The sequence below is a fragment of the Phaseolus vulgaris genome, chromosome 3 (genome assembly GCF_051622355.1).
Source record: "Phaseolus vulgaris cultivar YP4 chromosome 3, ASM5162235v1, whole genome shotgun sequence".
Taxonomy (NCBI): domain Eukaryota; kingdom Viridiplantae; phylum Streptophyta; class Magnoliopsida; order Fabales; family Fabaceae; genus Phaseolus; species Phaseolus vulgaris.
This window is the reverse complement of record NC_143500.1, coordinates 42,163,027-42,183,300: the sequence shown is the minus strand read 5'-3', so window position 1 is coordinate 42,183,300 and position 20,274 is coordinate 42,163,027. Positions and strand designations below refer to the sequence as shown.

The 20,274-nt window shown below is 31.2% G+C and overlaps 2 protein-coding genes and 2 long non-coding RNA genes across 8 annotated transcripts; 2 read left to right on the top strand and 2 right to left on the bottom strand.

The window, feature by feature from the left end:
- Window positions 1-1,114: 1,114 nt before the first annotated feature.
- Window positions 1,115-2,838, bottom strand: TOM5 (mitochondrial import receptor subunit TOM5-like protein). Its single transcript, XM_068608473.2, has 2 exons — window positions 2,651-2,838; window positions 1,115-1,442 (listed from the first exon to the last, which is right to left on the bottom strand). Exons 1-2 carry the CDS (start codon window positions 2,735-2,737, stop codon window positions 1,365-1,367), a joined length of 165 nt encoding a protein of 54 aa, XP_068464574.1. The 5' UTR covers window positions 2,738-2,838; the 3' UTR covers window positions 1,115-1,364.
- A 2,900-nt stretch (window positions 2,839-5,738) lies between these two features.
- LOC137807706 (nuclear transport factor 2) lies at window positions 5,739-12,720 on the bottom strand. 4 transcript variants are annotated; one of them, XM_068608471.2, is made up of 9 exons: window positions 12,484-12,720; window positions 11,292-11,477; window positions 9,363-9,663; window positions 9,010-9,248; window positions 8,748-8,922; window positions 8,380-8,501; window positions 8,233-8,295; window positions 6,484-6,547; window positions 5,739-6,391 (listed from the first exon to the last, which is right to left on the bottom strand). In XM_068608471.2, the coding sequence occupies exons 2-9, from the start codon at window positions 11,475-11,477 to the stop codon at window positions 6,150-6,152; spliced, it is 1,392 nt and encodes a 463-aa protein (XP_068464572.1). In that variant the 5' UTR covers window positions 12,484-12,720; the 3' UTR covers window positions 5,739-6,149. The 4 variants fall into 4 exon arrangements, with proteins under 4 accessions (XP_068464572.1, XP_068464571.1, XP_068464570.1 ...); XM_068608470.2 differs by having other exon boundaries at window positions 12,476-12,683; XM_068608469.2 differs by having other exon boundaries at window positions 11,847-12,599.
- A 1,904-nt stretch (window positions 12,721-14,624) lies between these two features.
- LOC137807705 (uncharacterized) lies at window positions 14,625-17,256 on the top strand. Of its 2 annotated transcripts, none has more exons than XR_011080582.2 (4): window positions 14,625-14,833; window positions 14,951-15,047; window positions 15,401-15,515; window positions 17,144-17,256. It is a non-coding gene; the product is annotated as an uncharacterized LOC137807705 (long non-coding RNA). The 2 variants fall into 2 exon arrangements; XR_011080581.2 differs by having other exon boundaries at window positions 17,140-17,256.
- Window positions 17,257-17,698: 442 nt separating this feature from the next.
- On the top strand, window positions 17,699-18,931 carry LOC150028850 (uncharacterized). Its single transcript, XR_016519115.1, has 3 exons — window positions 17,699-17,897; window positions 18,400-18,466; window positions 18,713-18,931. It is a non-coding gene; the product is annotated as an uncharacterized LOC150028850 (long non-coding RNA).
- Window positions 18,932-20,274: the final 1,343 nt, after the last annotated feature.

Here is a 20,274-nt window from a genome sequence, read left to right as displayed (position 1 = left end):
TTCTAAACCAAGAATAAAGCAAAGCTTTACAAATACGCAACTACACAAGTCTCACTAGCATTTCAAATGAAAAAATCATTTTAAAAATCATACTAACAATATTTTTAATAATTAAGTGTGAAAAAAAAAGTTAATTTCTATTGGATAATATGGATAAGGATAGACAATTCTTAAATAATTTTAATAGATACCTTTTGTATTTTATTGTAACTTGTTTCAAAAAAAACGTATGCAAAACCTTTAATAGTCTAACTTATTAACTATTGATTAGAAAGATTAGACCAAATTAATTGATCAAAAAATATAACTACATAAACTTTATTATACCCTTCAGACAAATATATTATTATATATTTTTAATTTTAACTTTTATAAATAATTATTTTTTAGTATTTTTTCTTTCTTTTAATAATTGTATAAGCTTTTTCATTTAAACAAATCTTTTTATTTAAATGAGTTGATCTGGTAATCAAATTTAATTTTTATTTGTTTTCAAAAAATAAATTTTTAAATTTGTTCTTTAACATTTTCATTATGTAATTTTTAAATAACATTATATAATGAAATATTACTTTCTTCAATTTATAATGTTAAACTTATTTCAATTTACACTACATGCCAAATTAAAAAGCAACCAACAAATACTAAATAGTTTAATATATCTACAAAATTAAAATATGTAATAATAGATCAAAGAAATTAAGAGTAATAGAAAGATATGCTAAAATATAAGAAATAGTAAATAAACTAAAAGCTCCTGAAATAAAACTTATCAACCACTTTTGTGTGGATCAACTACTTATAATTTAGGCCAATGCACCTTACCAAAGGCACTTTATATAAGAAAAAACAATTCCACAAATTCAACTAACAAATTTAAGATGGAAACACTACTTTAAAACTTTTACCTTCATTCACCTATGTAGCAAGGATTTTCATGCCAAGATAACAGCTTTGATTTGCAGAAGCAACAATCATAACAACAACTTCCTACTAAATATAAGAGTTTTTTCTTGTACAGATAAGATTTGACCGAACTATTCCAGCCCGCTGCAAATATATATAATAATTCTTGATTCTTACTATATACTATAGTATTTTATACACCAAAGAGTTAAATCTAAGAACATACAAAATAGTTATTTCATATCCAAAACATATTTTGCCAAAGGAAATGTGAATGTACTATAACATAACCAATTGGAAAAACATTGTCATCGCTCATCAAAAGCTTCATGCCAATGAAGCTCACTTCATGTTCAAATTACTGAAAAATAAAGCAAAAACAAAAAAGCTAGACATTACAATACTGTTTAAGTAGATAATAGAAACTCATGGCAGAGAACTTGTCACTTGTTCTACTTTCAGATTGCCATAAGGTCACCATAATTTCGCATGAGTACTATTGATCCTGCAAAAAGTCCCGCAGCACGCAGCATTTTCTACATGCCAAATAAACAAGAGAATCAACATTCGTTCTAAACTAAATCAAGCTTCAAGATATAAACATGAAGAAATACCTCTATAATTAAGTAAAAACTAAACGGCACTAGTCACTTAATAGCCAGTGCAACAATCTTTTTCATGTTCTACGACCAGCATTTCCTCTAAAACCAAGTTCATGAGTATCCTAATTAATCAGAAAGTTCGGTGGTTGCTTAGTCTAGGTGAAAAGTTACAGTAGCTATCCATTACTCCCAGGATAATAAATTTATGGGGTTCAACTGCCCATACTATATTTTCTACAATAATCACAGATCGTGCATCATGCTTAAGAGCTTCTTGCCAAAACTGATCATAATGTTTGACAGCAGAGTGCGCCTAAATTACTACGAAACCAATGCTCTCTTTGGGTGAGAGGAAAAAGAAATAGAAAGGGGGGGAAAACCGGACAATAATGTATTTTCTTACGTTTAGTTTAAGAGTAAATATAGAAAGGAAAAAAAGGATAAAAGTTGACTGTTAGAAACAAAAGTTCAAATTCTTCTTTCTTTCGTTTTCTCTTCAGTTCAAATTTCAAAATGCTCTTTCTCCCTTCATTTTCTCTCTCAAACAATCAAAGGGTAAAGGCAATGCCATTGTCATTAAGGTGCAGGCAATGAGAAGAGAACCAGCATCTTCAAAACTTGAAAGTAATATAATATAACAAACAACGGTAATAGCTACCACAGGAATAAATATCCAAAAGCCACAGGATTATCAACACAACGACTTGAAAAATTCAGGTATGTAATTGGAACAGATGCAAATGCAATCAACAGTTGTCTCATAACCCACAAGAACCAAGAATTGAACCACCTCCATATAAGCATTCACACCAATTGACAGTGACAACGGATTCGACTCTACAAGGTATAAAATCACGGGTTCGTCACAGAGCTGTTATGTTGCAACGATGAGTAAAATGGGCGATGGGGGTAATGAAAACCCATTCATTTTGCAAGTTAAAGGCACACTCATATCACAATAAATAAAAAATAAGGTTTCTTCCTTAGCACCTTAGCACAAAACACACAGAATAGCTCAAGATCAAAAAGGGTTTCATTTCATGGATTAAAACTGTAAAATTTCAAAATAAATAGGAACGGAAGGAAAAAAAGAATGAAAGAAACGGGTGCGAAACGAATAGAAGAATGGTTAGAGATATTACCACATTGAAGGCCCATTTCTCATCGTCGTAGATTTGAGAATTGAAGAAATCTTTGAGGTACTGGATCGAAACTACAGAGTCGGCCATTGATGTGAAAGGAAAGGCGAAAGCAAAGCACCACAAATGAGAGATTGGTATTAGGGTCAAGCGTTAGGGTTCTGGGTTTTGCGTTTTGCGCTCTGAAGTCTTTTATCTTTTTTTTAGCTTCTTTTGTTTTTTATTTTCTATTTTCTATACTTTCTTTCCTGGGTAAAATATAAATATTTATACTTAATTTATTACAAGGAATTTATAAATTCATATAACATCTTATTTTATTTTATTATGTGATTTTATTTTTATGAAATTTACATTAGCACTGAAGTTTTATAATTTTTTATTTGCATTAAATATTTTGTAACTTCAAAAATTATTAAAATATAGAAAATAATGTTATAAATATGAATATATTTATTTATTTTATTTTAAGATCTTATATAATATTTATTTTAATTTAAGATATTTATTATGTCACGTCAACTTGTTTTAAACAAATAATTCTTAAATTTAATACCTTTTTAAAACATTTGTATTGGGAAATTATATTTTAAAACATTTGTATGCGAAATGTTCTATAAATATTTGTGCCAATGGTGAAGCACTAAATGAATAACTTGCAAGAGAGGATAAAAATGTACATTGTTCTTAAATGTATAGATGATTTAAAATTAGTTTAAAATTTATAAAGTGTTTTAATTCAAAATCGAATGTTGGTTGTTTGATTTGGAAGGACATAAGATATCATAAGAAGCATGGAACAATTTCTCTAATGTGTGGTATAATGTCAATTCAATCTTTAAAATACAATTTTGACTTGTATGAAAAATATAAATTAATCTTTAATTTTTTATTTAGTATCAAATTAGTTATAAAAACACATTTTAATATTGAATTTGTTCTTTAAAACTACAACTTAATGACATTTCACTTATATTAGAAGTCTTTATTTAATTTTGGATTAAATATTTTTTTCATTTTTAGTCTAAATTTTATACCTCTTAAATACTTAAGAAGACTATTGAAATGAGTAATTAATAGTTATTTTTTATGACAAATAAATTTCCACTATGAATTAAGATGTTTCATACCGACTCGTATCTAACGTTAATGTTATAATATTATACTATATAGTATGCTGAAGATTTCGTTCATTACGTCAATAGCATATTTCATATTTTATTAATCAATTATTTAGATTATGATAAAATATAATTTCTTTTATTCTTTTATATTTTTTTGGGTAAAAGATATTTCAAGTTTTTTTTGTTGGGAGAGTTGAATTAGAAAATAGTTATATAAAATAGATGTTATTGTTATTATAGGAGTTCCTATTATATAAGTAGTCTGAATTATTATTGTTATAAAATAATTACTATATTAATATAATCATCGTTCTTACATTTATATTATTAATTCCATTCCTCAATAATAATAATTATTATTAAAATTTGTCATTGTTATTATAACTACTAGTTTTATTAAAAATGATAAGATAGATCAAGCTTGACGAATCAATCTCTCAACTCATTATTATTTAAGTGGAATAGATTAACTCGTCTATTCATATTGGTTCAGCCTGTCAATCCAACGGGTTACGGGTGAAGCGGACTAGCCAGTCAACCTTACATTTTTATTGTCCAAAAAGTAATATTAATTATTACAACTAAGTAAATAAATCCAAAATAAATCCAAAAAAATACAAAAAAATAAAATAAAAAGTAGTGGGCTAGCCCTTAAGCCTGCCAAACCACTCTATGATGAGATGGATTATCAATGTCAGTCTGTATAACCTTAGTAGGTCACCCCATGTTGTCCTGCTTTTGACGGATAAGTGTCAGACCAAACCAAAATGAATTGGAATGATCTGTTTTGCCATCTCTTAGTTTTAATGTTATTACCATCTTATTATAATACATCATCTGAATGAATTGCTAACATAACATAGTGTCACAATTACTATCAGTTTTATAAATTTTGTTATTATCATTATTGTTATTATTATTTTTATCATTATTATTATTTTTACTATCACTACCAACATATCTTATCATTACTTACATCATTATTATTAATATTTTCACTTTTATAAATAAATAAATTTAAGTTTAGTTTTACTTTATAAAACAAACTTGTTACATAAAAAGTTAGGCATTTTTTTTTGTTAATATAAAATTTGAATGGTTTCTAATGCATTATTCACTTGTTATTGTATTCTTCACTTTCATTGTTATTATATTTGATGAGATTGATTCTCATATTATCTTAAAAGAAAAAGAAGTAAGTTTAAGTATAATTCTACTTTTTCACATTCATTGTTATTTTACTTGAGATAGATTCTCACATTATCTTAAAAAAAAATGAAGTTATAACTCTGTGCTATATATTGTAAGTTTATAAAATGAAAATTTCTTATAATATTCTATGAAGCTCCGAGATAGCTGGTTATATCCGCTTCCGCACGCGTATCGGACACGGACACCTGACTAGTATACGAGGTTATATTTAAACTAGATATAGTAAAAGAGTAATATTATCTATTTTGATACTATCTTAATTTATGTAACACTTAAACTTTTTGTCATAACCATTACAATTGTAATTAATATCTGAATAATTATTATGATCGTTTTCCCAATCATCACCATTTCATTGTCTTATTTTTATTAAGATGCGCACTAAAGATTACTGAAGTATGTATCTGTCATTCTTATCTTATCCTTGTATGCTATACTTTTATTCTCATCATCATCAAAAATTCCTAAGGGATGGCTTGAAAGTATTGCAAAAAATCTTTTAAAAAACCCTTTCATTTCATGAAAAAAAAAAACACTTTAAAATATGTAATTAAGTAATAAGTTTCCCAAGAATATATTCCGCAGCTGACAGCCATGAGATTTATATCTTGAATGTTTGAGTTACGACGCCATCTATAGTAGGTTTCTTCAATATTGCACCCATTTGCTATACAGATAAAATAATTTGTCTTAGAACACTCGAACAAATATCACGCAACAAAAATGTGCACTTTAACCGATGAAGAGAAGATGCACTAAGGTTAAAATCGTAGAGACAGTTTTCATTAAGTTTATGAAAAAAGGAAAAGAATACACATAGTACCAATTTACATATAAACCCTCCACAACAGAGATTCGTGTAACAACTCAATCGCAGGAACACATCTTGCTCAATAACTTGGCAAAATGGAAGAAGGAAGAGAGTGCATTGGTACTGAAAAAATACATGACCTATCCAAAACACCTCTGCAACTGCAAGCACTAATGAACTCACTAATCTTCCATTGAATGATTGCACTGATGATAGTCAGAAACCTGAACTCGTGCCTAAATAAGGGGAAAAGAAAAAGGTGTTTGGCTTCCTTTTCCTATAAAAAATAATCAACCCACCAGATTCTTTTGTATTGTTTTTGTTTGTCTTTTTCTTATTTAATTAGCCAATATGATCATGCTGCTGAAGATGACGGTGTAGAATTACGGTTCCCCACACCTTGACGTCCACCACCACGCCCACCTCCATTTTGATTTGGCCGTTGAGAACTCCTAGGTTGCCCTGAGAATTCTCCTTGGTTTCTGAATTCGTTTCTGCCATAACCTCGTCCACCGCCAAATTTCCCACGTGCTCTGAAACTGTCGCTTCGGAAACCACCTCTTCCTGGAGGATACCTCCCTCTCCCACTACCGCTTACTAGAATAAGAAGAAAAAGAGCACAATCAACATCTAAATATGGATCATGTTTAACTAGAGATAAAAGCATAGATGAAAATATATCAATGTACCTCTTGTAGTAGTTCTCTTTTCCTCAACAACAGCTTGTCGCTCACCAACAGTGATAGGTGAAGCCTGAAATTAGTATTTAGCAAGGTGCTAGATCAGCATCATGTCGGTAAAAAACCAGAAAAAATTAAATAAAAAGCGCAAACACACCTAATACTTTAACAGCAAAAATACAAATTCACATCACAAACCCCACTTGACCTCATCTATATAAATAAACTACAGACAGTCCAGCCGCCGCACAGTACCAAGCTACTTCCTCAAACAGTTAGTCAAAGGAATCTATGGCTTCGTACCACATTTTGACAAGATTAAAGTCATCTGGACCTATCACCAAAACTTCACAGGGCCCACAACATTAAAAGTGAACTTATATTTTATGTACTGCGACAACAACGACTGCATTGTACATAATTTTCTAATTATGACAAATTATCTGCTTCACTTTACCAAAGAAATAGAAAATTGATTATTAAGTTTACTTGTTCCCCACTCTCTGATTCTTCTAAACCATGTCAACAGAAATTGTTATACATGTTATACAAGACTAGTTTTTCCTATGGTGGTGAAGATTGACAATGAAGGATAAACAATGGCACGGAAAAGTGTAGGGGTGATGGGAATGCTAAGGTGGGTGAGAAGACACAACAGAGAAGAGAAGATTCGTTCAGGGTCAAAATTATCAGTGAGAGAGAGTTTAAATGACGCTTACTATGTAAGGAGAAGATGACTGAAACTCTCACCTATGGTAATTCAATAATGTGAGAAGAAGACTAATTAATATAGGATTTAGTTAGAAAAGTGGATTAAACGAGACAGTATCCAATGAAAAGGGTAAAAGAAAAAATACTGATTTTTTTATTTGCAGAGCCCAATGTCATCCATTAAACCTATAGGCAAGGCAACCCCCTCCAGTAATATAAACTATATCTCTAGGCAATGTGGACTAGGGATTTTCTCAATATAGTCTCACACGCTCAGCACCATTGGACATGGTGCATAAAGAATGTCAGTGATCCTTTTAATGAATTTAAAATGTGCTCTGCCACCACCTTATAATTTGGGTTCAATCCCACAAGACTAGCTTGTGAAGTGTTGCCCTACTTACACTTTAGCCTTATCTCTTGTTAAATTGAAACTTGAATTTTTTTTTCCAAAACATCCATTTACTTGACTTGATGCATAAATAATATGGTAGGTAACCCTTTTAATAGAATTAGTATAGACTATGATATTATTTTATAACTTGGATTTTGACCAACAAAACTGGTTGGTGAGGTTATGATTGTCTCCTACTGATATATTCTTCTCAGATTCCATCTCTAGTTAATGTGTAACTTGAGCTATCCCTAATACTTCTAAATCATAAGATCCATTGACGTCTTTCACAACACTACAACACAAACATGCTCAATAAACATCTAACAAGACCACCTATATGCTAAACACAGAAAAAATAATCCCATTTCTAAACAGTATTCACATATTGCTTTAATCTGATTTCTAAATTTTCTACCAAGACCTTCCAGTTTAGAAGCATGTTTATATTATGAGCAAAAGATGTAGAAAATACTCGATTCAAGCTAAAGCTTGGGAATTACAGGCAACATTGATACACGCTAATGCTAGTTTGTACCACAATCAATCTAAAAGATCTTGTATAATCTTATGGCATCCACTCCTTCCGTGAGAAAATAAACAGACAACAGCGCAGGGCTACAAACTAACAGTTGAAAATAAACAATATGTACCTCAAGTGCACTTTGCATGGAACTCAATTCCTCAAATTCAACAAAGCCAAAACAGAATCCGTGCTGCAAGAAACCAAAAAATATAGTATAGCTCATAAGCTTGCCTCAAAAAATGCTTAGTTAATGCAGACAGTGATATTCACAGACCTTGCTACTTCTAACTTGGATACCATCGTGCTTAATAGGACCAAATTTCTTAAAAACCTCTTCAAGTTGCTCAACTGTTGCGCTAAACGGCAAGTTCCGTATATATATGGAGTGACCTTCAGCTGTTAAAAATACAAAACAGATCAATTGATTTTCATACTAGAATTTAATGCAACAGTATATATGGAGTTATAGACTTCATTTATTTTGCCTCCTTCTCTTTCATATATTTGTTTTTTTATCTCTTCTGCTCACAAGTTATTTTTAGTGAAACATGTAAGCCAAGGAGGAAGATGTGTCTAGATCACAGTTGATTGATCTGAAAAATAAAACGACTGTCAACCATGTCAATGAGCACCAATGTATACCTTCTTCATGGAGGTCACTACTCCCAGGTGCACTATCACTAATAGGAGCAAATGACTCAGGCACAGGGGTTGATTTGGCAGTAGTAGGCCATTGTTCACTAGATTTAGCAGATGCCACTCTTGCAGCTTGTCTGGGAACGTAGACATGGCCAGATGCTACATTACTTTTCATTACCTTCACGTAAATGAACATCACCAATCTAATCAAATATAAACTAGCAGAAAGGTAGCGTTGGGCAAGAAAATATAAGGACAAACTCACAATGAATGCATATGATCTCTTTGGTGCATCATCCTGAGCAGCAGAAGTTGAATCATGCACCGTAACAATATCATTCTGACTTAAGTCAGTAGGGGGTTCAGCGACCTCTTCATCAATAACTGATCCCTCTTCCTCATCCTGAGGATGATAAACTTCACCGCCATTACTATGGTTTTCATCCTCTACCAAAGTTGAAGTTGCAGGGTCTTCCACAAGATGTTTGGGAGAATGTGTCTCCTCTAGAAATATAGAAGTCGAAATTATGAATGGAGGGTTCAGTAAACCAAATAACAGTTGAATATATACATACATACATACATGTGGGTGTGTGTTTTGAGAAAAATCATGCAAACCTGATTCTGGCTCATGCAATGTCTCAGTATTTTCAGTGATGACATTTCCTGAGGCAGAATTTAACTGCGGTGCATCATTCACCTCAATGTACCTAAAGACATCATTTAAAACAAAATATCCCTTTTCTTGTGGAGCCAGAAAGAATGTCTGTGAGAACTTCCTTTTCACATTATCCTTCCCAGTTAAGCATCCAGTTACTAACACTATCACACCTCCCTTATGCGACTCCTGAGCATCTGCAGTTTTTATTTCTGCTGTATAATCTTCATACTTCAGTGAAATGATCTTCTCATGGATTTCCTGATCCAACAATTAGGCAAGGAAATTCTTCAGAAACCAAACCACTAGTAGGCAGCTTCCTAGGGTGTATAAACATTACACAAACACAAACTAGACATATTACGTGACAAATGTATTTAGTAAGGGAGTAAGCATGCTATCACATTACAATAGTACTTAGCTAAGTATACCAAAAAGCATGAATATTGCCTTAGGCTGTTTGAGCATGTTTGAAGAAAGTGGTACACGCCCCAGATTAGTAGTGTATATTAGATGGATGGTAGTCCGATCAATAGTGATAGAGGGAGATAGAGAAATTATAGATGAAACAAACATCATGGAAACAGATAGAAGACTCGACACAAGATGGGCTGATAGTTATCATCTAGCATAGACAAATGTAAAGTATCCATATTGCCTAAACATTGTGATACTAAGGCAGAAATAAAAATGATGATTTAAGTTAGCCATTCTAGTATAAGGGCAGACAGTCATCATTAGTATCATAGTACATTATAAAATAATGATAAAACTAACTGTTGTGCATACAGAACACTGTTCTGGTTTAAGTTTCATACTTAATATAATCATTTCTGCTTTTATCGATAGTATATATATATCTAAGGTGTCAAGGTCCAGATATCAATCGGCCCAAAGTTAACCTGTGCTTCAAGGCCACAAATTTTGTGACAAAAAAGTGTCATCGGTGACTGACTAGCATTCTTTAGCCTTGTTATAGTTTTGTTCCGAGCATACCTCTATTGTGACTTCTCATGTCAGATTTCTTGCATAATATTAGGTTGGCAAGGGGTGAAAGGGAGGGTAAATAGGGAATCAAAATCCTTCCCTTCTCATTTTTAGCCCCCCTCCAATATTAGGGGTATTTGGAGATCGGGGACGCCTAAACTCTCTGAACTGTGCTGAATAACTAATCCTTATTTTGAATACCAATGTTTGATCATTTTACTATCAATTGTAAAGGAATAAAGTATAAAGGTGAAATATTTTATTTTTGTTCCCCTCCACTCACAAACCAAGTAAAGGTAGGTGTCCATTCCTCCCTTCACTTCCCCTCCTTTGAACCAACCAATGCTTAGTTCATCTTGTTTGAAATGGGCACTTTATCTTAACTTTAAGCAAAAACTTCTGAATGACATCTGAAGCATAATTAAGTTCAGAGTTTTATTTCAGAACAAACCTAACAACCAATTATTTCTCCTTATTAAGTATATTACAATAATAATTCTACATAAATCCCAGAAAATCCATCTCTTATTCTTAAAAACTACTGCAAGAAACAACCCTCAGGATTCATAAACTAGGTTCCTTAAACAAAAACTCGATTACAAGTTTTAATTCAAAATTAAAAAAAAGAAACATCAGTTCAATCATCTTTATTTTATAAACAGTGCTAAGATAAAATGCATAATATGAAATATGTCTCATGTAAAAAAAAACTATTTTCAAAATGGTCATAAATATTCCAAAGAGTTAATAACAATTTCATTGCATCGTGTCTCTTTATATCTTTCACAATTTTAAAAATATTTATTTGGATAATGATTCTAGATATCGTTGGTTGTAAACAATATATGGTTTGATCATCAAAGAAGTGAACTACAAATGCACCTGGTAGATTATATACTTACTTGAACACTTGTCACAGTTGTCATCACACCATTGTTGTCTGATCTGGTCAAGAAACTCGAATCCTGATAAAACCTGTGCACCAAGTTTGGGGATTGGTGCAGAATGTGATAATATTGCTCCACAAAGGCATTGCCAACAACTTGAGCACTGGGAGTAGTCAGAGGGATGGTTTCCGGCATTGCCATCTGCAATAAATTTTACATTAGTGTAAAGCAGAAAAAATAATTAATTATGAATAAACCTGGGTTATGGAAAGTAAGAGACATATTTCAGCTTGCCACCCAGCTCGGCCCCACCCCATTTCAAATTAACAAAAAGAATTTGCATAACCCATATGTCATAAAAAGGACAAAAACAAATCCGTTTAAAAAATAATAGTTTGTACACACTCAGTGTCTTCAAATCAAAATTCAGGGTGAAAAGAATTGTAAAGCGCCAGATCAGAACCTACAAATAGAGGGGAAAACACAAATGTGGGGTGAAGAGATAAACTAGAATGAAACTTCACATTCACTAACTATCAAACGCACGAATCCCTTAAACAAGAAACTCACGAGACCGCTAGCCAGTGTCACCACATGTTGCTTCATCTAATCATCCCTAAAGCAAATGATGAAGCTCAATGTTATGAATCACAAGCGAAAGGGTGAAACACTGCCAATAGCTGTTCAAAAAAGTACAAAAATAGGTTCCCTGGAACAAAGATCAGAATGCCAAAACCAACGTTCTGGTTCAAGGTCAAGGAAGAGGACTACAGTAAATTTGTAACAGTATATAAGTGTTAACGCAATACAACGCCCTAATCAAGCCACTGGAGAGCAGAATATTCATTATCCTAATTTAGAAACGTGAACATAGGAACGGCTAAGCATTTTCACACAATTTAGAAGTGGAAAGCCAGAAATCACGAGAACTAAAAAATCCTAGTAAAAACCCTAAACAATCAAAGTCTACATCGGAACCATTGGAATTCGTGGAGAGTAAAAAAAACAGTTGAAGAATTTTGAAAAACTGGGAAAAGGCAGAAACGAAAAACGGCGTACATCATGAAAGCGAGAGCAACTGGTCCAAAACGACGCTGTATTGACAGATCAGGTAGGAAGGAAGCTAGTAAAGAAAAGAATAACCGAAAACCAGCGTATCCGACAACTATTATTAGGAAAAACGAGTTTATGAGACGCACGTGCATACCTGGTTGGTTGAAGACACGAGTTACGAAGGAGAAAGAGAGAGAGATCGAACAAGACAGAGTCCTTGAAGAGCGTGGGAAGAGAGAGAGTAAAGATTCTGAAGCTTAGTTTGTGTTTGTGTTGTGTTCGGAGATCACAAGAGACGATGACTCCTGCTGTTGCTTTTTCCTTTTTTTCTAAGATGCCTTTCCCACGTTTATTATCTATAATCAATAACAATAGTTTATTCTAATCTACTAGTGCGTCTCACGGATAATGGGTATAAATAGTTTTTAAATATTTTATTTATCATATGATTCAAAGTTTGGTACAATAAAAATAATAAAACTATGAAATCTATACTTTTTTAATTAGATTTAGTTATAAATAACTGCTGAGAGTTTCTTTTTGTACTACTTTTATGATTGTGAGGGTGGCTTTTAACATTAACTAAAGAATATTAGTAAGCTAAACTCCTTTTTTTCCTGGATTCATATAATTTATTTAGTTTAATTTCTAGATTTTTAACTTTTATATTCATCATCCTTTATTAACCGACTAAGTAATCTTTTCAAGCCAAGATTATTCCACGGTTGCCTAACTCCAAAATATATAATATCATACTTATAATTCAATATATTGATGTTATAAAATAGCTACTATTTTATACATTCAAATAATTAGTTACGACATATTATCCCTAATATAAAGTTTAAAAGATAAGATTTTATATCTGAATTGTTATATGAATAATTTCATATTTTTTTATACAAAAGTAAAATTTGTGGTGCTTTAAAAATAATATCATTAAAATTAATTACTCTTGATAAAAAAAATCTTAATATAATTACAATGTTTCCATCAAACTTAATAATATCAAGTTTCACACACCAAATTAAATAATACATCCATTTGTGTGTACATGTGATATGTAGCTTTTATACTAGCACATCACTCACATTTAAGCCACTCAATTTCTCACAATAACTCTAATTTAATATTCTTAAGCCACTAAAATTCTCACAAAAACTCTAATTTTTATTTAATATTTAAGTGTGAAGAGTACCTAAGGACCAATTATTTATAAGTGGAGAAAAAGTTCAAGAAACATTAAAAAAAAAAACAAGGTCAATGCAAAACTAAATTTTATAATCATGAAAGTGGGAGAAATTACAAATTCCTCATCAACAATGTGAAGTTACAAATTTTTTGTTAAGGAGATTGTTAGATTAATGAGCTTATATTACCACATAGTTAGTTACCTACTTAAATGCACTTAACCACTTCATGCTTACTTTGTTAAGGAGATTGTTAGATTCATCAACTTCTAAAACATTTTCTATAATATCCATCCTCATTTTCAAAAAAAATTACAAATCATGTTATACTAGTTTCTCTTAATTTCTTAAATCACAAAAACTATGTTTTCTTTTAAATAATCTTTAAATTTTCCTTTAGACATTTGCTTGAAGTATGTATGTATCTTTCCTATTTAAACTAGTTTCAACTTTTTGATGTTATTTTTCTTAATATATTTTTCTCACAAGTTTCATACGATTTATGTGTCTTTCTCTTAACCAAACCATGTACCTTTCATTTTAATAGAAAATGCTTTTTTTATGTTCTTTCTCTCATTTCTTCTCTTTCACTTCCATCTTCTCTTTCTATGATGTCATAATTTTTCTCTTCTAACATCTGTATCTTATATCTATCTTATAGTTCTTGAATCATCTTCTTGTGTTTTTCTATTTCATGTTGCATGTCCTTTATTTGTATACACATGTTGGTTTTTCTTGAATATAGGAGAGAGAATCTTTTGAAGACATTACACTACAAAAAAAGTATAAAAAGTGGCAGTTTTAATATGGCAGTTATTAATAATTGCCACAAATTTCAGTATAATATGTCATTTCATTAACCGCCATAATTATCTTTCAAATTATGTCATTTTTAACTGTCATAATTTTCTTTCTGAAAACTTGTTTTATTCCTTTATTCCTATATTCACATTTTTAACTTGATTTAAAATAATTTATTTTTTTTAAAACGTAAGAAAAGAATTTTTTTTTTTAATTTCATTTTGAAAATCAGAGTGAACCCTAACTCTAATGCTTTCACTCTCGTCCTTCTCTCTGCCTCACACTCACATGAACCCTAGTGCTCGCTGCTTCCACACGAACCTAGCGCTCTCTGCCTCACACGAACCTTAGCGTTCGCTGCTTCCACACGAACCTAGCGCTCTCTGCCTCACACGAACCCTTGCGATGTCTGCCTCACATGAACCCTAACGCTCTCTGCCTCCATACGAACCCTAGCGCTCTCTACCTCACAAAACCCTACTCTCTCTGCCTCTACACGGAACCAATTTGAAGGTAATTAAATGCTCGCGCGTTCTCTTATCAATGCCGACCATCGGCTTTGTTTGATGTTTAGGATTTGTCATGTGATTCTATTTGTGTATTTCATTATGTGTTTCATCTTTTTGCTAGGTAGCTAAAAAGTTATCACAGAGGCGGTAGGGGAGAAAGAGTTTCCTGACTCGAGTTCTGATTTTCGAGCAATTAAAGCAAGTTATCACAGAGGCAGGTGAGAGAATTCTAAAACTCATTTTGAGTTCTAAGAAAATGCAATATCTCTTTCAAATGCAAAATTAGAGCAGCCTAAAATTCCAAGGTATAATTCTCTGCTGGTAATTTGAGTGAATGAACAGAAAAGATAGTTGAAAGCTGAATTGAAAAACATATTGAACAGACAAAGTTTCTGTTAAAACCCCATTAAGTCGATTGCTAAAAGAATAAGTAACGCGAAACATTTGGCTTCCCCAAGTGGCTATCATCATCAAATCATATTTTTTTCCGTAGTTCTTGAATGAATCATTAATATAGAGATAAGATGATGTAATATCTTGTAGATTTTTATTTTCAAAAAATAAAATGCAGTTTGATAGTATTAACAAACCTGGAATTCTGCTGGATGGAAGTGGTGCAAATCCTGACCAAAGCTTACATATCTTTTGATGGTGGATGGTATGTTCGTGATTGAAAACTTGAATAGGTAATGCATTGACTACACAAATTTTTCCTGTCCTTAATTGTTGTTAGCCTGATTAAGAGCTGGTTACTATTGAGAATACTGGTTGATATCAAGATGCTCTTCATTAATTTCCCTTTTCTCTTGACCATGTATGTCCATGATGTATTTGTTTATCTATGTATATTTTAGCCGAAAAGAGGGATAATCCATTGTCTGTACAACAAACAACACATTTTAGTTCTTATGGACATAATTGGGTAAGGTTGTCTTGTTGAATAATGCATATATACCGATGCTTGGTTTATTCCAATCCTTGAGCTATTTTAGATCGAGTTGCGATAGTTATGTGTATTGATAGTTGCATATTGTATAGGAACTACCAAGTGTGATGAATGAGTGAGAAAGAGAGAAAGCCTATTGACAGAACAATATTGTAGGACAATATTTACATTAATTCAAGTCATTTTGTCTTGTAAGTTATCGATCAAGATTCAGGGAGATAACTGTTTCAATAGCTAAGGCGTACGTTGTCACAGTTTCAATTGTTAAGCCAGTTGGGTTGTTATTGTGTGAATAGGCAGTGACTACCAAGGCCTACTTTAATACTAACTTGAGATGATTGACTTTTAGAAATAAGGCTTGAGTGTATATTTTGACTCAACAATTTGTATATGCAGAAAAAAGGTCTGAATAGATGTGCACAGGACGGGAGAAAATTCCACTACCTATGTCACCCTATGGTGGATCCAAAATCCTGGACCAGCAGGACCGAACAAAAAAATTAATCACTCTTATATAGGTTGCAACTGCCCACCGTAAAATGTATCAAAACCCGCTTTTTATGACACTTATTAGTTAGATTCAACAAAAGTGAACTTTATGAAAACATACTGATAATACTTTCATATACCTACCTACTAGTATGTTTCCTGAATGTTGTTATTCAGCATGAAGTTTATTATCAAACAAGAGAGTGTATGTGCTCTGCATAGTTTTTAAATAAAATTAAAAGAAGAGCTGGGAGAAAAAAGTTAGCTCCAATGTACTGTCCAACCAATAGGTGGTGTCGGGTGGACAATTTTTATATTACAATAGATAGCACAATACAAAGAAAGTATTTGTTATAATAGTATAATAAAAAAATAGGATAGTAAAATGAAATTTATAAATGCCTTTGGTAAAAGAAGATAATACCTTCGAAAATATAGGAGTGTATTCAGTTTTCCCATACCGACAGAAAGTTAAGTATACTGAATATGAAAATTAGGATGGGGCATGGGAATTTAACGCAGTGACTACACTAGGTTTGTGGTGGTGAATAAAGCTTAATTGACTCTCGGGATTTGGCTTGTGTTTGTTGTTAAAGCATGAATTGTGTCTTGTACGAATATAGATATATCTAATGCCATTCACATACTAAAAAATTAGTAAGTAACTAGTACTAGCACAATCTAATAACATTACTAAAAGACTCATAAAACTGTAAGAATAATAATTATATTTTAAAATGAAGTTATTTTTTAATTTTGTTGGGGTTTCTTTTTTCATTACTTTCTGTCTTCACTTGGGAATAAAGTGAATGGGGGTGCTTATTGCACCTAGATAGGGCACTTGACCATTTGATTAAGAAGGCAGTTTCAATTAGGAAGCATCTGGAGAGGAATAGAAAGGACAAGGACTCCAAGTTTAGGTTGATTCTCGTGGAGCGCAGAATCCACCGTCTTGCTCGTTATTACAAGAAGACTAGCTCCTACCTATTTGGAAGTAGTAAGTGTCTTCAAACCCCTCACCTATTTGTTGCACTGATCACCATTTTGATTAATGATTGCTTTGATTTGAATTGATCTGCTAGTATATGTTTGCAGCAATTAATTATTAAAACACTGTCTGAAAATTATTAAAAATGCGTTTATGTTTTTCTAGTTCATTCACACTCTCTGTTCTCTTTCCTTTCTCTCTCTTTCTGGCACACACATTCTCTCTTAATACATTCGCATAACAACCTTAGATAGAATCAAGAAGGTTCTCCACGGTATTGTAGTTTGTCATTTCTTCCAGATTCTATGGATTATAATGTACATTTGAATATTCTTACCCTACTCTTTTAATACAAGCTATCAATATAGTGTGTAAGGTGATTATTGTATTTTATGCACTAATCTGAATCATTTTGTGAATCAAGACTTATTTGGATTAATTAGGAGTCATAACAAGGACAAGAATTGCTCTTGTGGCAGCATCCATAAGAAGTACATTAAATTAATTAGAATGGAAGAATGATTTTGGTGTTTATAGGGAGAGACCATGCAAGCTGCCAATGCCAAGAAGCCATGCACAACTACAAGTAAAGCAACAAAACCAAAGTCAAGCCCACTCAAGGATCCTCAAAATGTTGCTGCCAAGGTTTGCTTAATTACTTCAAACCTAAGTTAAATTATGTATGTCGCATATATGTTCCATGTTTTGATTGCAAATTAAGAAAACATAAATATAAGCTCAATGCTGATAGAATGTTTGTACGAGTGTATCACAGAACAGAAGAGAGAGAATAAGTGAGCGGCTTAAGACACTCCAAGAACTGGTCCCTAACGGCTCCCAGGTAGATTTTTCAAACTAGTTTGAAATGCTGCATTCTTTTGCATTTCCTTTGCAACAATATCTAGGATTATGATTTAATTCCATTGATGGATTATTATTGTTATGATGAATGACAGTTAATGAACATAAAATTTCTCTATTACTATTATAATACTAACAATAATTAATATTTATTTTTAATTTTAATTCCAATTCTTTGCTATATTTTAAAGTATTTTTGAAAGATTATTTTTTAAAGTGACTAATTTATCCTTTAATTTTTTTTTTATTTGTTTCAATTTATTCCTTATAACAAATTAGTTTGCAGGTCCACTGGCCTTTGAAAACGAGGAATACAATGGGAGCTTACCTAATTTGAAATTGAAACGACAAAGGTTGAGTATGCATACATGTCTAGACCCTTACCTGTTACCTGAATTAGATATATTAATATATAACACTGATTTCATTTGCTATGTAGTTATTCCATCTACAACTTTCGTTGTTGCAAGCTTCACTTTCCTCCTATTTTAAATAATTAATTTGTCACATGTTATTTTTTCTTTCTCTCTTTTCTAAAATAATTCATTTATTTTTTAAAATTTGAAAATTAACTCTAAACATATTTTAATTAATTTCAGGCACCGGATGATGGAAGTCGTACTTCATCACTGAACCAGAATATTATTGGATCAAGTGGAGGCAACAAGACAAATTAGAATTAGGACTATGACATTAGTTGTAATATATTCAAATAAAATTTACATTTTGACAATTTAATTTAATTGTTTTTTGGATTAGTTTGACATTATAAACTTTGTTATCTTAATGAATGAATAAAATCATTTCTTATTATTATATTTATCAATTTTAATTATATTATGAGGTATAATTTTATTATAAAATTAATTTATCTTATAATTTAATTATACTATGAAATTTAATTGCGTACTGAAATTTAATTATAATATAAAATTAAATAATATTATGAAATCAAATTATAAAACGAAATTAAATTAATTATTATAAATATTAAAATTTAAATTAAATTAATATTATATCGTATTAAGTGGCGGTTAAAACTGCCACTATTTACGTTAGAATTGGTGTACCCAGTTTTAAAATTACGACATTTATAACTGACGTCAATTACACGCTTAAAACCGTCACTTTATACAATGCATAATATAGCGTCTGCTACAACGGTTCTTAATTGACCGCCACATTAAACTTTGTGGCGGCAAGAATTCTGGCGGTATGCGGTACCGCCACAGACGTATAATGCGGCGGTTAAAAACGCCAGTTTTTACGAGCCGCATTATACACGTTTTTTTGTAGTGTTACTACAAAACAAAGAGAGAGAAAAAAATAGTAATAATGATACATTACCTAAATAAATATAGCCTAAATAAGTATATATTTTTTTTTGTTAAACATACAAAATTATTAAAAAAATCCAATTTTATGATTTTTTTTTCTAAATAATAAATATATAAATAAATATGATGTGATTCTTTTTCATGTGCGGATAAATAGTTATTGTTACTTGAAGTATTACTGTAAGGGGAGATGTCAAGTTGCATAATAATACTTAACATTAAAATTTGTATTTAAAAAATATATATGATGATCTCACATGATTTGATAGTATTCGTTTTATAATATCTTTAGTTTATATACATAATTAATGTAATAAATATTCTAACTAATAAAAAGTAAAGATAGTCAATACAACTTAATAAATTAAACAAACTTTTTATTATAATAATTTTTAATGATAATAGATCAATTTTAAAATTAATTTATAAAATAAATTTTATATTTATTTATTTATTATAAAATATTTTTATTTTTAATTGATATAAAATTATCATGATATAAAAAAATATAATCTCCATACATTTAAATAAAACTCATATTCACATCCATCATTCATAATTTGAATCTTACTAGTACTAGGAGAACTTTGGCTTAGGCAGGGAATGTTTTATACTTATTTGTTGAGTTGCAAAACATATTGTGATGTTGATGAATTTTGACTTGATGGTTTTTTTATTTGGTGTCACTCTCCTTACATTTTGTTTCAACGGAGTTGTTGACGCGCATTAAGCAGTATGTAACTTTCATTTTCATTTTTTGTACAGAAATGTAATGGAAATTAGGACGAAATTTATGTGACATGGGTTTTGTTGGTGGTGTGGTC

Bases quoted from the DNA above. Each gene is read 5' to 3' on its own strand.
- TOM5 (XM_068608473.2), bottom strand. From the start codon at position 2,737: ATGGCCGACTCTGTAGTTTCGATCCAGTACCTCAAAGATTTCTTCAAT. The intron at 1,443-2,650 runs GTAATATCTCTA...TTTGGCATGTAG, and splicing joins AGAAATGGGCCTTCAATGTG to AAAATGCTGCGTGCTGCGGG.
- LOC137807706 (XM_068608469.2), bottom strand. From the start codon at position 11,882: ATGAAGCAACATGTGGTGACACTGGCTAGCGGTCTC. The intron at 9,664-11,291 runs GTAAGTATATAA...TTGTTGGATCAG, and splicing joins CAACTGTGACAAGTGTTCAA to GAAATCCATGAGAAGATCAT. The intron at 6,548-8,232 runs GTACATATTGTT...TACTAATTTCAG, and splicing joins CCATGCAAAGTGCACTTGAG to GCTTCACCTATCACTGTTGG.